Source organism: Planococcus citri, chromosome 5 (genome assembly GCF_950023065.1).
Source record: "Planococcus citri chromosome 5, ihPlaCitr1.1, whole genome shotgun sequence".
Taxonomy (NCBI): Eukaryota; Metazoa; Arthropoda; class Insecta; order Hemiptera; family Pseudococcidae; genus Planococcus; species Planococcus citri.
Genome location: NC_088681.1, coordinates 51,183,212 through 51,194,545, shown reverse-complemented (window position 1 = coordinate 51,194,545; position 11,334 = coordinate 51,183,212). Strand labels below are relative to the sequence as shown.

Below are 11,334 nucleotides of genomic sequence, written 5' to 3'. Positions count from 1 at the left end.
ATTATTTTTGGTGAATCATTCACAAACAAATTGAATAATTTTTGGCGAATCATTCACGAACGAATTGATTCGTGTACGGTGTAAGTGACTCCTTCGCGATCAAAATATGTAATCAATTTTTAGTGAATCATTCACAAACGAATTGTTTGATTGTTGGTGAATCATTCGCGAACGAATTGTTTCGTATTTGTGACTGATTCGCGAACGAATCGATTCATTTAATTATTTTTGGTGAATTATTCACGGAACGGACGAATTGAATAATTTTTGGTTAATCATTCGCGAACGAATTAATTCGTATAAGTGACTCCTTCGCGAATGAAATAATCAATGTTTAGTGAATCATTCGGAAACGAATTGATTAATTGTCAGTGAATCATTCGCCAACAAAGTGAATAATTTTTGGTTAATCATTCGCGAACGAATTGATTCATATGAGTTAGTATGAGTGACCCCTTCGAGAACGAAATAATCAATGCTGAGTGAATCATTCGCGAACGAATTGAATCATTTTGGGCGAGTCATTCGTGAACGAATGGATTTATATAAATCCTTAGGTGACTCTTTCGCCAACGAATTGATCCATTAAATTAATGAAATAATCAATTCGTTGGTGAATGATTCGCTAAAAATGAATCTATTCGTACGCGAATAGTTCTCTCAAAAAATTAATCAATTCGTTCATGAATGATTCTTTTAAATGAAATTGATACTCTCACAAACAATTCACTGAGAAGTGAATCAATTCATTATAGGTATGTAAACAATTCGTTTAAAAACAGATCAGCTTGTAATAAACCATTCGTTAGGAATAGTGGAGGCCTTGTGAGATTTCAAGTTTTATCGATATCGGTTCTGCCGTTTTCTAGGTGCAGTAGACTCCCGATTATCCGACTTAATCGGGTGGGGGGGGGGGGGGGTAAGGTGGGTCGGATACCAAAAAAGTCGGATAATCCGAAATAGATGCACGGAGAAAAATTTACGTAGTATAAAGTGCTATAGTTGTAGTAAATCACCTTCATTTTTGGCATCATAGTTAAAAGAACTATACTTGTAGTTCCTGAAGTACTATACATGTAGTACTCCCAAATCAGTATTATTTACTATAAGTATATCATTTTTTACTACAAGTATAGTACTTTCAATCGCTACACTTATAGTAAGTTTGACTATAGTGTCACAAATGGAGGTAAATTGCTACAATCTGTGGTGCTTTGTACTACTTATTTTTCTCAGTGTGGTTTTAGCGTAGAAATTAAGTGCATAAGCTTCAGAAGACAATTTTTCATTCAGAAAACCAAGTTTTGGCTTAAAGCAGGAACAAAGAATCGAAAAAATGACGAATAAACAAAAATAATATACTTTTGTACATAAAAGACAATGAAAGACTGACTCAAAATTATAATTTTTTGAGATAAGTTGGATCAATTTCAAGGAAAATAACACCATTAGAATACAAAATGCTGCATACTGCATCTTTATTTACACTCCAAAATCAAAAATTAGGGGTTTTTTGGATTATCCGACCTTGGGTGGGTCGGATAATGCGAAAAGTAAGTCGGACCGGATAACCCGAAAGTCGTATAATTCGGAGTCGGATAATTGGGAGTCTACTGTAATGAGTTTTGAAAAAATTTTCAATAAAAAATTTGTCACTCGGTAAACTTAGAAGCTTTGAGCTTTTAAAACATGATGATGATGGTCGAAATGTCCGGCTGGTAGCCTACTTGTGAAATTTCAAATTTGATCAACATCGCGGTGCAACGTTGTTCCTTAGAAATTCAATTTTTAATGAATTTTGTGCAAAGTGAACCCATGAAAATTTCCAAAAACCCAATTGTGTCTGCGATTACACTCGAAAGCTGTAAAGTTTTGGATCATGGATGATAGTCGTCGATTAAAGGAACACTGGTGGACTTGTGAGATTTCAGGTTTCATTGAAATTGGTTCAGTCGTTCATCAGGGTAAGCATTTAATAGTGAAATTAATGAATTTTTGTCAAATTCATCTCATGCGGATTTTTTACAGGATGAGACGCGAACCGAATGCCGAGCAACGGAGTAACCGAAGCTGAAAATTTATCAGAGCGATTTTCAACTTGAAATCAAGGTCGCTATACTTCGAATAATGAATTAAATAAATTGATAACAAAATTGCATGTAAATATTATTTATTCAAGTTTGATGTATTTCTAAACAAATACTACATACCTAAGTAGGTCTATAGGTAGGTAAATGAACGAAGTAATAAGAATGTTCTTGCTGCTTTGAAAAATCGCAAAAAATAAAGCCATCACAATTCATTGCAGGGTTGCCATTTCAGCAAATTTTCCGCCGTTCCTAGCGTTTTTAATGAGAGGAATCCGCTGACATTTTCAGTTTTAGCGGCTAGCGGATATCCTGGCGGATTGCTTTTATTCTTCTTTCATCCGTTTTTTTCGCTCTTTTATACATAAATTTTGAAAAATTTCAAGGATTTTATTGATTCCATCTTCGAATTTCTCAAAATTTTGGCGGAAAATCTAGCGAATTCTGATTACATCGAAAATTTAGCGGATTTTAGCGGATTTTCAGAGTCCATCTGGCGGAACATTGTAAAACGGCTCTGGCAACACTGTGAATTCAACGCTGAAACATATCGATTTTTCAATTCAGATTCAGTACAAAGTAATCAATAAGTATGACGTTATCACATGAACATTGCTTTTCAGAAAAATATTCTACGCTATACGTAAGCTTCTCATAATGTACCTACATTAAAAAAATCAAAATAACACTTGTACAAACTTCTAGATGTTACGATCAGGCTTCAATATGCAATATTTCACTTCTTTTGGTTGCTAGGTATTCAGTAGATACCTAGGTACATACTACATTGCAATATATGTAATACTTACGCATTTTGCTATACCTACCTAACATATTATTACCTATTTACTGGTGCCAGTGAAACTGAAAAACATTTTGTTCGCGGGATAATCCTTAATTTTTATTCGAAATATTCTACATCGTATGGTACTTATCCAAGACATGTTTTTGTGTAAAATGCAGATTTCGATTCTATGCGTAATTTTTGTCAGTAAGTTTTCAAAATGAAATAGGCACATTATTAATAAATAAGATAACGTACTTAATGAATTGAAACGTGTATTAAAACTTTATCGTTTCAGGCTTGATTTCTTCAACGAAGTCCAGTTCGGGTAAGTTGAACGGAACTATTTTTTCTCAATTTTAAACATTTTTTCAAGCTCAATTATCAGGCACAACAATGGTTTACACAATGTGCTTCCGAATTGTAATTTATAGAAGAAACCCACATTGAAACCATAGCAGAAGCGATGAAAGATTTCCTAAAAGAAGTTTAAAAAATGGACGCAAGACTTCATGATCCAAATTTATTGGAGAATTTCGGTACTTACCAACCAATCTAATAAATAAAGTACCTAATTGTACTGGTGAGAATCGTGGGTAATTTTTTTCAATCAACTTATTTCAACATTAAAATTGCTTGCAGACAAATTGAAAAAAAAGTTCGGGGGGTTTTTCAATGTCAAGAACAAGGAATGGCGTTTTGATAAATTTAAAAAAGGTCAGTAAATTTTTCCACAGAGCACCTATTATAGGCTACAATGCACCTAAAACTTGATTTTATGTACTTTCTGATAACGATCTCACAAATATAATGATTTCAGAATATGAGGCTTTTGTTGACTATACCGAGAAATGTTTAAATGATTATATATTACAATTTGATCAAATTCTTCAGTGGGGTGATTTAGGAAATCAAGGCACAAGAAATGCATTACTGCGTGAGTATAATAGCAACGTGGCAAACGAAAAGTTCGCCCAATTTCTAAATAGGTGTGTAGGTATTAATTTGGTACGCTTTATAGAATATTACAATAACAAGTTCATCAAAAAAATGAAACTCAAAGGATATTTTGACGAAGAAGGGACACTGAAAAATCTACATGAAAGGTTATCAGGTATGCAAAATGCACAAAATTGCGTTAAATCATTTGATAAATTAAAATTTCGCAAAACTCCAATCGATTACCTACTCATTTTACTGCTCACTGCAGACGCATTGCAAAAATTTTACGATAAAATTGCCCAGTTGAAGGATACGCCGCCCGCACCAATATTTATAATACGTAAGTGAACACGCGAATTGTGACTTACTTATTAATTGTGCTCAACTTAATTTTTAATTCGAATCTCAGCGGAAATAAATTACGAGGAGAAACAGCACAAGGATTCTCATTCTCATTCTCATTCTGGAGGTGTATCTGCAGGAGACGGTTCGTTAACTCCATTCATTTATATACTATACAAAGATCTACTACTTTACACTCACATTTTAAAATTTTAAGTACAAAAACAGTTCAAAACCGTCTCGTAATTCAACTCCATCAATATCCATAGTTAATACTACGGGCAGATATTTTTGAATTTTTTTTACTGATAATCTTATGTATTTTCTGCAGTTGCTGTGCCTTTAGTGGCTGCGGGTGCAGGTTTAGTGATAGGAGCAGAGTTGGCAGAATTAGCATCAGAACATAAACAAGAAGAAGAAAAGCAGGAAGAAGTAAAGCACGTAGAAGAAGAGCACGAAAGTTCGAGTTCATCAGGTAAGATGCCTCGTAGGTACAGGGTTGGATCCAAAATTGAAAATTCATCATTATTTTATGCGGGTTTAGGGTTTAAAAGAGTGAAAACATTTCTATGTTGTTCTTTGTGATTTTATTATTCATACCTTTTTTTATTCGATCGAATGAGATTCGCAAGAACAATTGAATTTAAATATTTTCTCAAGAATTTATCTTCATGTGGTGGGTGGGGTCGTGTGGGGCAAATAAAATACCAACAGACTGTATAATTTTTGGGGCTTCAAATAAGGTACCTTTATCTACCTATACTACATATTTGTGTCCGGACATTTTCAAAGAAGTTGAATGTAACATCTGATAACAATTTTTCACAGCATCATCTGCTGCAGAAGACCATGCAGCGTTAGAAAGTGGCGGTGGTGGTAGTTTTGAAGAGGCTTTTGAGTAAATAGGTAACAAGAGTTAGTTTTATATGTAAAACTAAACATCGCATGATTAAGGTTGTAAGTATACTAAGAATTAGCTCACTGCATAAGTATATTTTAATGTACCATAAGCATACACTTATCGTTTAACTTATTTTAAGCAAATTAAATACATTTCAAAATGCTTCTCAGTTTTAATATCTATGAGTAAAATTTAAATCCATAAGCAAAATCCAAATTTAGGTATGAATGATGAGGATGGGGACGTATGAAAAACTAAATAGGTAGGTATTATGAATAATTGTCGTCTTCAGGTAGACAAATATGGTGAATAAAAAATCATCAAATTATGAGCTCGTCTCAAAGAAACACTTACATGAATGAATCGTAGACTCGTGGTAGGCATAGGTACACTGTGTGATAACGGTTTTAGAAACAGTCGAAAGGGCGTTTAATAAGCACACATCAATTTTTGGGTCACCCAGATTAATTTTAAGTTACGAAGAAAACTGAAAAATCACTGGTACCTAGCTCAAAAATGGTCATTTTGGAATTGAGAAGGTTGAAATGAGGAACTTCATCTGTATGAATTTACAAATAAAAGTGTTCACTCTGGTTGGCCTTAATTGAAAAAAAAAAAGTTTATATGGTTTACCCGTAGGTATTATGAAACACAGTGGAAAGAACATATCATAAACTTGAAAAATTGCCATAACAGCAGCTTTTTTAAATTTTCTAAATCAATCTGTCGGACTAAATCTAAACTAACCCCTCATACTTATTCTAAGGAACCACTTCAAGTGTAGGGCTTTGATTACTACGAAAATCAAATTTTTAGGATGAGTATATTCCAAACCTTATAAGTCATAACTTACCCAAAATTTCAACTTTCTGAACTGATTTTTTGGCTTTCAAATTTTTGAAAATTGAGATAATCACTGTCGAAATAGTCCAGCTAGAATTTGTTAGAATTGTGAATGTTTGAATCAGACATCTTGATAGAAAAAATTTCCAGTTTCCAGTTATACCCCGATAAATTATGTAGGTAGTTCCAATTGATGGAAAATTTCTCATCAATTTTTCTGGAAAAAACCACTTAGGTAATATGGTACCGACTCCTCTTCAAAAATATTTCATACTCCTCCCCCAAAAAAATGAGCAGTCTCTTCACCTATTCAATAGGTAGGTAATCAATAAAATATTAACTAAGAATCAACCTATCCATTCGACGAGGAGCTAAAATTGTGGTCTTTGGAGATTTGCGATTCGTCTTCTTTTCAGAAATTCAACTTTTTCTTTTTTTTCTAGCACATTCACTTGTTTGAAAGGCTCTCATTTTTGTTTGTGGGTGCCAATTTTTAGCCTAATTTTTGTAAAAAATGATGGCTATTGCGGTAGGACCAACTTTAGATAAAAAGGTCGGGGGCCAAAAATTTTGATAGTTCTCGACGTTTTGAGCTCAAACTAGACGATTCCCGGTGTGTCAGTTTTTATATAGAAGTTTCACCGAAACTTGAATTTTTTACTTTTTCAATCAAGAGACGTTCTGATGAATGAAATGAGATAAAACTTGGAGAATAGGGTTCTTTTGGGAGCTAGAGTTGACCCCTGCAGTGGGGAGGGTCAAAGTTGAAAATTACAGAAAGGTAATTTTTTTGGAGGGTCATAATATGACCTCAAATGAACGAAAAGGGTCCAAAATCATACCATAGGTCAGTACCTTTATTGTAATCAACATATCCAAATTTCAGCTTCCTAAGTCATCCCCACCCCATTTTAGGTGAGAAAAACCAACACATTTTACCCCTATTTTTGACCCCCTCACCCCTAAAATTGACCTAGGGGGTCCAAATTTCCAGCATACAATGAGAGGGTGCCCCTAGAGTGCTTTTTACAGGATTCAACCTTCCAACGCCATTTGACCCCTCTCCAGGGTCAAAAAGTGGATTTTTGTGTGTTTTTTGACGTTTAGCCACACCTACAGCCCCTCCAAATTAACCTAGAGGGTTCAAATTTACATTGGGAGGATGTACAGAAAGTGCCTTTTGCAAGTTTCAACCTTCGAACTCCATTTGACCACTCTCCAGGGTCAAAAAGGTGAATTTTTCATCGATTTTATGTGTTTTTTGAAAATTTTGACATTTAGCCAAGCCTACAGCCCTTCCAAATTGACCTAGAGGGTCCGAATTTTCACAGTACAATGAGAAGAGGTACCCGAAGTGCTTTTTGCAGGTTTCAACCTTCCAACCCTATTTGACCTCTTTCCAGGGTCAAATGTTTTTTTGACGTTTAGGAAAGCGTATAGCCCCTCCAAATTGACCTAGAGGGTTCAAATTTTAACAGTACAATGGGAGGGTGTTAACTGAAGTGCCTTTTGCCGGTTTCAACCTTCCAACCCCATTTAACCAGTTTCAGGGTCATGACAGGTTTGTTACCACATTTTTTGAAGGAGGAAGAAGAGAGTTGGACGAAGCCCAAGGGGGTGCAGGGGGACATAGTCCCCCCCGCTAACATAAAATGAAATTGCGAAAGGAGTGATTTGGGCGAACCCCAGGGGGCGTTCAGGGTATAGTCCCCCCCAACACAGGTGAAGTACAGGAGCGAAGCGAAGGTGCGAGTAGTTCAAGCGAAGCGCAGAACACGAAAAAAAAACATTAGCAGGAGGTAATTGGGCGAAGCCCAAGGGGGGGTGCAGGGGGACAAAGTTCTCCCAAATACAGGCGAAGCACAGGAGCGAAGCGAGGGTGCGAGTAGCTCAAGAGCCCTCAATGTTTCTGGCACAAAAATTTGGCTCTTACGTAGCGGCAGACTGCTACGACTTTTTTAAGTTTATTTTAAAAATTGAGTTAGTGTGTAAAAATTGACTAAAGTATAATTCTGCATCACTTTGATACATAGGTATTAATGACCTTTATTCATAAGTAAAATTTAGAAATATTTTTTATGATTCGATATTCTATTAAAATATATCTACCTACTCCTGTTTAATGGCATAATTATTTTGTCTGAAGTTCTTTCGTCAATTGTTTATCGCTGTTTTGACATTACTATGCGCCTAGGTTGCATTCAGGATGTCTGATGATTCATAAATTCGTCGACGTAGGTAAGTATATGTTTGTTCAGTCAGGTTATCGCGTCAGTTAGGTAGAATACCGATTTCTATCATATTTTATGAAAAAAAAACTGCTCGCGCCGCGTAGTTTTTTCTTCGTAGATTCATTCAATTTCCATCCTAGGAACTTTTTCATCGTACTTACTACATTTCACTAATGGCTATGTAAAAGAATTTTAAACTTTGTGGTTTTATACGAAGTCGACTGCAGTTGGATTTCAAGTCGTACTGGAGCCTCCAGTAGATTTTCAAAACTTGGAATTTCCCAAAATTGTCGAAATGCATTCTGCAAACTGATTTCAATACTTACGCTAAGAAGTCGACTGCAGGTGGATTTCAAGTCGTTTTGGAGTCTCTGGTGACTTTTTAAAAATTAATGGAGCTTCCAATAGATTTTTGAAACTCGAAATTCCCACAAAATTTCATCAAATGGAGTTGGAAAGCCGAAATTTATTCTGCAAACTAATTTAAATACGCTACGAAGTCAACTGCAGGTGAATTTCAAGTCGTTTTGGAGCCTCTAGCAACTTTTTGAAAGTTTGTATGGCTTTTTTTGGAAAATTGAAATTTTCAAAAAGTAGCTGGAAGCTTTAAAACTATTTGAAACCATCATGCAGTCGACTTCATATCGTATTTAAATTCGTTTGCGAAGTAAATTTCAGCTTGCTAACTCCATTTGATAAAATGATGTGGGAATTTCAAGTTTCAAAAATCTACTGGAGGCTCCAGTAATTTTCAAAAAGTCGCTGGAGGCCCATAAATGACTTGAACTCACTCACCTGAAGTCGTCTTCAGAAGGTGTTAATGTAGAGTAAATTTCAGCTTTCTATCTCCATTTGATGAAATTTTGTGGGAATTTCGAGTTTCAAAAATCTGCTGGAGGCTCCAGAACTGCTCAAAACCGTTTGAAACAGTTTCCAATCGATTTTACATGTCAAAAATAGGATATATCTCGAATTTCGCCTTTCTTGGTCAATTTGGTAACATTTTGATTTTTTCCCTCATTTTTGGCCTAAATTTGATTTTCAAAAATTCACCAAAAATCGAAAAAGGCACTTGAGCACTTGAAATTTTGACAGGTAATGAATTTTTGCCTGATCTTTCGATCTACTTTTGTACGGTTCAAAAAATTTTGTGCAAGTCCTATGTTGGAACGCAAAATCTGCAATTTCGGCTGACCTGTCAATCAAAATGGCCGCTATTTTGTAAGTAAGACCACTTTTTTTTAGGACAAGGGCCATAAATGTTCCTTAGGACTCCCCCTTTGAGAAAAAAGTTGTCCCAGAGGATCGATGGAGGAGGGGGGGGGGAATAGATCCTACAGTGGCCGGCCTCCTCGACTAGCTCGCGTAATAATTCATTTTATCAAATTCTCCCAAATTCCTAACAATTTACGTTTAATTTCACTGAGCCAAGACTACAAGAACAATCACGCTCAATATCTTACCACGAATTGAGAACCCTTGTGGGAATATGCAGAAAAAATGTGAGCCAAGTTAGTTCATTTGCAAAGCGAGTACGAGTTGGTCAAATTTGAAATTGTGAAAAATATGTCTTGACTTACGACAAAATTGGTCCATTTAAAGGTTTAAAAAATTTGTTAAAAATTGAAAAATCAATTTGATCTGCTGAAATTTTGTTCATTGGTGCTGGTGTGTCAGACCATGCCCTTTCCAAAAAACGTAGGTAGATATGTTCAAATTGTTGGCGGATATCTCGAGAGGTTCCCTTGTGAGAACAGCTCCTTGATAGGTATTCATTTCATGCTCTTGTATTATCTAAAGCCAGTTGTAACTTGTAGGTGCAAAAAATGTCCAAATTGATTGATTAAAAAAAGAACTTCCGTTTCTTGGTCAGATTTTCAAACAGAACCTTCGCATCAATAAACCAATAAACGAAGCTAGCCAACTTTGTAATAAGCACCTAAATTAAACCCGCTCGTTTGTATAAATAAACAAACACCGTAGCGCGTTTCCAGGCTATAAAAAAATCATAAAAATCATTACGTTGAAAAATAAACCACGTAAGCGAACCTGTTGCCTTATTATGTGCACTTTATCCTACATTCGATACAATAGTACCTACTCATTCGTAAATAGTATCAGGTAAAAGCACACCAAGCTATACGCACAATGAATACTTAATCTGTGTAGCATGTATAGCCATCGAACTCTTATTCTACAGTACAGTATTCTCGTTAGATTACGTTAAGTATAAAAACTCATTATTAAAAGCGAAATGATTACGCGCGTATTGTTTCGACGATACATTATTGACACGACACCGCACAGAAGAGGCGAGAGGAGAGGAGACCAAGAAGGCGAAGTGGATATATTGACACAGTGTACACTGCACAGCCTACCCTTACCCCTGGTGCTTTATTTCAGCCAGAAAAAAGCTGTGATCGTCGCCACCCTCACCTCATATACCAGTTACCACCGCACTATTCGCTTCGCAGACGCTGCTAAATAAACGAATTGATTTTTCAATCGTATTATATGGCTGCACTGGTTGAGCTTTCGGGTAACTACTATTATTTACTGTGTTTAGTTGCAGACGGCACGCAGTCTACAACCCGCATTGCTACCGTGGATACGTACTCGTTTAAGTCAATTTTTCTCGCAACCGATGTGTTAAGAACACGTAGTCTTTAACGATTTTCGAGATTTTTTCTGTAATTTTCGCGAAGTGACAATTTAAAGTTTTTTTCTAAAATAATATATTCGTGAAAAGAACTCAGCTGATACCTCGAGGAGGGAGAACTCACACCAAAGAGGATAAATATAAGTTGAATTGTCATCGAATAAATATAGAGGTAAGTGTGCAACAACGGTGCATTCGTTATCTGGCTCATTTTATAGTACAATTGATTCGCACATACGAGGTAGGTTCCCATTTCCAACCAACTAAGGTACCTATTCGATTGTAATTAACCGACTGCGGAGGTCGACCACTCGCTCAACTATCCGCGACCTCTTATCAACTGGCGTTGTAGAAGATTTATTTCATAGAGAACCGGTATCCCAAACACTACATACCTACTGCACACTTATCTGTATGCTATAATAATCATTGTGAAACTACATAATGACATCATCGACGCCACCATGCACCTATTTCATTCACCTCTGGCTTAAAAAAATTTCACATTTTCGATAAACCGATATCACTTCGTGGAAAACTCGCTC

At 35.8% G+C, this 11,334-nt stretch overlaps 1 protein-coding gene and 1 long non-coding RNA gene across 4 annotated transcripts in view; one reads left to right on the top strand and one right to left on the bottom strand.

Annotated features, from left to right (window-relative positions):
* Positions 1-2,153: 2,153 nt before the first annotated feature.
* The window catches only part of LOC135849275 (uncharacterized), a 59,868-nt gene continuing 50,687 nt past the window's right edge, over positions 2,154-11,334 (bottom strand). The window contains exon 2 of the long non-coding RNA XR_010559510.1: positions 2,154-2,627. This is a non-coding gene — a long non-coding RNA (uncharacterized LOC135849275). The remainder of the gene's footprint in view (positions 2,628-11,334) is intronic.
* LOC135849274 (uncharacterized) lies at positions 2,627-6,134 on the top strand. 3 transcript variants are annotated; one of them, XM_065369638.1, is made up of 9 exons: positions 2,627-3,078; positions 3,170-3,199; positions 3,306-3,410; positions 3,514-3,588; positions 3,692-3,808; positions 3,893-4,153; positions 4,223-4,300; positions 4,487-4,630; positions 4,984-6,134. In XM_065369638.1, exons 3-9 carry the CDS (start codon positions 3,368-3,370, stop codon positions 5,055-5,057), a joined length of 792 nt encoding a protein of 263 aa, XP_065225710.1. In that variant the 5' UTR covers positions 2,627-3,078; positions 3,170-3,199; positions 3,306-3,367; the 3' UTR covers positions 5,058-6,134. The 3 variants fall into 3 exon arrangements, with proteins under 3 accessions (XP_065225710.1, XP_065225711.1, XP_065225709.1); XM_065369639.1 differs by lacking the exon at positions 4,984-6,134 and having other exon boundaries at positions 3,893-3,985; positions 4,082-4,153; positions 4,487-4,781; XM_065369637.1 differs by lacking the exon at positions 4,984-6,134 and having other exon boundaries at positions 4,487-4,781.

Coding starts and splice junctions, on each gene's coding strand:
- LOC135849274 (XM_065369637.1), top strand. CDS start 3,368: ATGGACGCAAGACTTCATGATCCAAATTTATTGGAGAATTTCG. Junction 3,411..3,513: donor AAATTTATTGGAGAATTTCG/GTACTTACCAAC, acceptor AATTGCTTGCAG/ACAAATTGAAAAAAAAGTTC. Junction 4,154..4,222: donor CGCACCAATATTTATAATAC/GTAAGTGAACAC, acceptor TTCGAATCTCAG/CGGAAATAAATTACGAGGAG.